This window comes from Cyprinodon tularosa, unplaced genomic scaffold (genome assembly GCF_016077235.1).
Source record: "Cyprinodon tularosa strain WSP-4 unplaced genomic scaffold, ASM1607723v1 ctg303, whole genome shotgun sequence".
Classification (NCBI taxonomy): Eukaryota; Metazoa; Chordata; class Actinopteri; order Cyprinodontiformes; family Cyprinodontidae; genus Cyprinodon; species Cyprinodon tularosa.
The window spans coordinates 571,821-576,890 of record NW_024039012.1 but is presented as its reverse complement, the minus strand read 5'-3'; the positions used below and the strand labels follow the sequence as shown (position 1 = coordinate 576,890).

Below are 5,070 nucleotides of genomic sequence, written 5' to 3'. Positions count from 1 at the left end.
ATAATGAGATTCTTTGTAATTCTGTCGCCATTGATGACCATGATAAAACAGATTGAGAAAGTCCATTTCAACACCGAGCTCATCTCTTCGTGTTAAAGCCTCTTTTTTTCTCCTGTTAGTCAGCTTATTATAAAGCAGTCGTGTTGCAGAAAGATTACAGCCTTCTAACGAAAGCGGCCTGCGGAGGAAAAGGTTTAAGCAACACCATAAACAGAGAAGCTGTGGATTGCATTTTCAAACCCGCATAATACTCATCTGGGTGTTGGAGCAAGTAGACCTTAATGTAAACAAGCTATAAATTAGATCCTACCTTGGTGATGGCTCTTAGCGCACCATATTATTTTATTCTTTAAATCAAGACTAAATCAAGACTAAAACATTTGTTTAGGATTGCCTTCGACTGTTCAAGTTAAACAGTTCAACTGAAACATCCTTATTTCAAACTTTTTTATTTTTTTTTAAGTCCAACTGTTTTTCATGTTCTTTTTTGTTTCTGCATTTTTAATCAATTTTTTATTTCATTTTTTCCTACTTGCTTTGATTCTGTTTTATTTTCCTATATTTTAGTGCAAAGCACTTTGCATTGTCTTTGTACTAAATTATTGAGGTAGATTTTTTTTCCCATTGGACAAAAAAAAGCCATTTGTTTGATTTAAGTCCCTAACACACACACATCTATCTATCTATCTATCTATCTATCTATCTATCTATCTATCTATCTATCTATCTATCTATCTATCTATCTATCTATCTATCTATCTATCTATCTATCTATCTATCTATCTATCTATCTATCTATCTATCTATCTATCTATCTATCTATCTATCTATCTATCTATCTATCTATCTATCTATCTATATTTTTTACTTTAATCCAAAAAGTGTAAATAATATTCAAGGGTTCGCGCAGATTATTTCATAAACTATTGTAATGAGTGAACTAATAATAATAATAATAATAATAATAATAGTAAATAATAGAGTTTCCAGGTAAAAACATTTTATTTACATTCTTCAGTGCAAATTACTATTAACACATCTATGTATCAAAACAAAGAAATATGCACGAATACTGTTGCTCATAGATTTCCTTTACAACATAATTCGAGTGGTTCCTTCATTAATAATAAAATACACGTCCGTATCGTTATTTTTATCATCATCAGGTCTGAAGCACTTTTCAGGACAGTAATTAAGAGCCAGAAATATTTTTATTTAGATTTGAATTACCGGTTGTGTAAAGGGTAATTATTGTAACTGTAAAATTATACTAAGGAAAAAAACACCAAACTCTAATAAGATTCACACTTTTCTCTATGCTGCCTTTGCTGGGCTGAAATGCTGAGCGATAGTGACTCAGCCTCTGCGCTCCTCCGGCTGCTCCCTGGAAGTGAACTGACCTGTCTCCGGATGCAGACGCTTTTTTCTCCACGTGTCTTAAAGTCAGTGAAGCTCTTCAGACAAAAAGAGGCTGAAGGACGCTGTTAATGTCCTGGTTTTCATATCAACACCTGTGAGGTGGGCTTGTCCGTGGGGCTCGCGTCCGCGCTGCCCCCCTGCGCGCTCCCGCTAATGATGACGCTGGTCTTGTTACTGAGCTCAGAAATGTCCAAATGTCCGTCTGCGCTGTCCTCCTCATCGGCTTCCTCTGACTCGCTGTCGCTCCGAGCCTCGCTCTCACACTCAGACTCTGTTGGTAACTTTGGCTCCAGGCTCCCGGCCTCAAAGGAGCCTTTCTCCGGCTTCTCGTCTTTCTCTTTGTCCTTCTGAGCCTGGGCCTCCTTGGAGTGTCTCCACTTCATGCGTCTGTTCTGAAACCACACTTTTACCTGTAAACACATAAAAAAAATGCTTCGATATTTTCTAAAATGACTGCAAGATGCATTTATAAATGAAAAATCGAAAACAAAGAGCAGCTTCTGCTAAAGTAAGGCCCAGTCATATTTATTTAGTCATATATGTTCTTTTAATATTTGCTGCTATGTTCTTTTGAAAAAAAAATATGTAGGCCAATGTAATTAAACAAAACATAAAACATAATTTAGATAATAATTAAAATAGTGAAAAAAATTGCAAAAATACTAAATATAAAAAACCCTACTCTGCATCTAAAGCAAAATTTGCTAACAATTTATATTTCAGTAGCAGTTCAGGGACTGACATTTAATGAAAAGAGGTCTAGTAATAATGATCATAATCTCTAAAGTTGTTTATTTAATTGTCCGATATGTTTTTGTAAAATGATGAGCTGTAACAGCTGGTGAGATACTGCTAAAGATATGACGGCCTTTTCCAAGAAGTCAACTCACACCTTAATGGGGCAATGCATGGTGCTGTCAGTAAAAGGCCAAGGTTACAACCTTCTACTTACATTTTTATAAAGTATGAAACAAGATTGTGCTTGTAAAAATATTCCTGGGTTGTACTTTGAATACAGGAATAAAGTGTTTTGCTATGCAATCAAATACAGTAAGCAGACCACAGGCTATCTCAATCCCTATTTTTTATCATGACGTTGTTTTTAAAGTAAACTATTGGTAAAATATTGCAAAATGTTTGTAAAAATGCCGTTTTGCCCATCCACAACAATGGATCTGCTCATCATTTAGTACCAGTGGCAGATATAATTTACAAAAAGGGAAAGACAAATAGCCCAGGACATTTAAAGTAACTATATATATATATATATATATATATATATATATATATATATATATATATATATATATATATATATATATATATATATATATATATATATATATATATATAATATATTATCATTATTATTATAAGTGTGTGCATGTATGTGTAATTACCTACCTATTGTTACTTTCAGTGTGTGTGTGTGTTTTTATGAGTTTTATTATATTGGGATGGACCAACTATATCAAATTCTTAAAAATGGAGTTATAACTGAAAAAATCTACAAAATAAGGAATCCCAATTTGGACCATATTTATGTGCTAAAGTGTGGGACTAATTATTTATCAATTCAAAAACTGCTTCATAGTGAATACTTTTGATTGATATGACTGTAGCGCAAACATGGCGGTAGTTATAAATTTTGATGTACTTAATCTATAGGCAAAAAAAGACCTCCAGATTTTTAGCATTCCATATAATTTTCAACCACAGCTGATGAAGAGTAATTTTGGTTGACTAATTAGTGCAACTTTTCTCCTAATGAAGAATTATCCCTAAAAGAAAGATTCAATCTCAGTCATCTGTATTTGATGAATTTATGCCAAAACAAAGCTTAGTTCCTATTATGCATTTTAACTTGAGTCTTACCTGAGCATCTGTGAGCCCCAGCATAGCTGCCAGCTGTTTTCTGTCAGGCTTGGTGACATACTTTTGTATTTCAAATCTCTTTTCCAGGCCTTTCCTCTGCAGGTTTGAGAAAACTGCCCTTGACCATGACCTTTTCCTCTTGTACGTTTGAGGCATTGTGTCTTTGGTGAGGACTGCATAGGGACCTGAAGAAGAGATAAGCATGGAGGATATTGAGTTAAGCGCTATCAGAGGGTCTCAAACCTGAAAACACATGAGGAAGAAAAAAAAAGATTTCCTGAGGCGTTCTACTCTCCTACAGGTGGTCTCTACCTGGGAAGGTGTCCTGAAACTGATGCTGGCCTGAGTGTCTGCTGCTGCCGCTGCCTAGTGAGCCCATCATGGAGGACGCGTCGCTCATCCCGGGGTCTATGGAGGAGAAGTAGGGGCTGGCTGGAGGCTGAATAGGGAGGTGAAGGCCTGACTGACGGTTGGAGCTAACGATGGAGGTGAGATCTGTTACAAAATAAGAGATGATGGGCTTCAGTTAGTTTGAACACTGGGAAAAGACGGAGAGAACGTTTAGGGAGATTTTTTTTTAAAGTAACCAAATAGGTCTGGGCAGAATAATGGATTTTAGCTGGTTGTCGTGACCTGTGACCTCTTAAAGGGGGGCCCGCAATTTGTGCTGCTACCTTGCCCTCTAGAGTGCAGAACATTGAATTGTTTCCGATCTGCTGCTTTCAGTTTCTAAACTCTCTATTCTGCACTTGGTGAGTTTATAACTAAATATTTCTAGGACATAATCAAATTAAAATGTGACTGGATTGCTTCTCTGCAAATATTGTATTACAATAAAGCTGCTGCTCACCTCTTAGAGAAGACTTTTTCTTGCATTTTGGATCAAAGTCTGTTGATAAAATACGATCGATTCCAAATTTGAGGTCTTTACTTGAAGGCGGCGGTGCTTGCTGGGAGTTGAAAGAAGTCCTAGAGACGGCCGTGAGCTGGAGTCCGTGTCTGTGGTACGGAGAACCCGGGCTGAGTCTGGATCCGAACACCGCTGGGTCCGGTGCGACGGGAGCAGGGCGCAGCGGAGAGCCGCCGGAGTGCGCTTGCTGTGCGCGCTGCTGCTGCTGCTGATGGTGGTGCCCCATGTGCACCATCAGGGCAGACGATCCAGGGATGTTCTCTGCATCTCCTGCTTGCAAAATGTCTGCGATGCAGAACGAAGGCTTCTTCATGGAATCCACGGCGAAGCCTCCGGCGCAGTAAGCAGACCACAGGCTGAAATTGGATGCGTAAAACGGGTTGAGTCCGGTGGTATACATCCCGGAGGTTAGAAAGTCTTGTTCTATTTCTCTGGTTCTGTTATGAAAAGACAATCATTTAAAAAGATAAACACGACCGGATAAGGCTTCAGGAGCACAGTTGCGCGTCCTTGTTGTGCCAAAAAAACTCTCGCAAGTCTGAAACTCTAGCCCCAAAGTTCCACTCTGAAGTTCCTCCACTGACACCGATTGGTTGCTCTGTCAGCCAATGTGTGCATTGCTTTACTCTCATCATGTAGCGAATTAAGACTCTCGCTCTCCCTTTCTCTCTTACACACCCAAACACACACACATAAGCAATTTTGATACCGTTGATGGATTGATCACTTAAAGAGAGCCCCCCTCCTAACTCATATAACGCGCTCATTACAAGCGAAGGTTCGCGTTAATTGGGATTCTTTGTCTAAAAGAGGGGAGTCAGTTTTACAAACTCAAAATACTTGAAAACACGACATGACATTCCGCT

At 38.2% G+C, this 5,070-nt stretch overlaps 1 protein-coding gene across 2 annotated transcripts; it reads right to left on the bottom strand.

Moving 5' to 3' along the window:
• Positions 1–978: 978 nt before the first annotated feature.
• On the bottom strand, positions 979–4,775 carry hlx1 (H2.0-like homeo box 1 (Drosophila)). 2 transcript variants are annotated; one of them, XM_038291870.1, is made up of 4 exons: positions 4,145–4,771; positions 3,607–3,789; positions 3,295–3,479; positions 979–1,829 (listed from the first exon to the last, which is right to left on the bottom strand). In XM_038291870.1, exons 1-4 carry the CDS (start codon positions 4,602–4,604, stop codon positions 1,500–1,502), a joined length of 1,158 nt encoding a protein of 385 aa, XP_038147798.1. In that variant the 5' UTR covers positions 4,605–4,771; the 3' UTR covers positions 979–1,499. The 2 variants fall into 2 exon arrangements, with proteins under 2 accessions (XP_038147798.1, XP_038147799.1); XM_038291871.1 differs by lacking the exon at positions 3,607–3,789 and having other exon boundaries at positions 4,145–4,775.
• Between the last annotated feature and the right edge of the window lie 295 nt (positions 4,776–5,070).

Excerpts from the sequence above, each read along its gene's own strand:
- hlx1 (XM_038291870.1), bottom strand. The coding sequence starts at position 4,604 with ATGTATACCACCGGACTCAACCCGTTTTACGCATCCAATTTCAGCCTG. Across the intron at positions 3,790-4,144 it reads GAAAAAGTCTTCTCTAAGAG|ATCTCACCTCCATCGTTAGC; the intron begins GTGAGCAGCAGC and ends ATTTTGTAACAG. Across the intron at positions 3,480-3,606 it reads GTTTCAGGACACCTTCCCAG|GTCCCTATGCAGTCCTCACC; the intron begins GTAGAGACCACC and ends TCTCTTCTTCAG.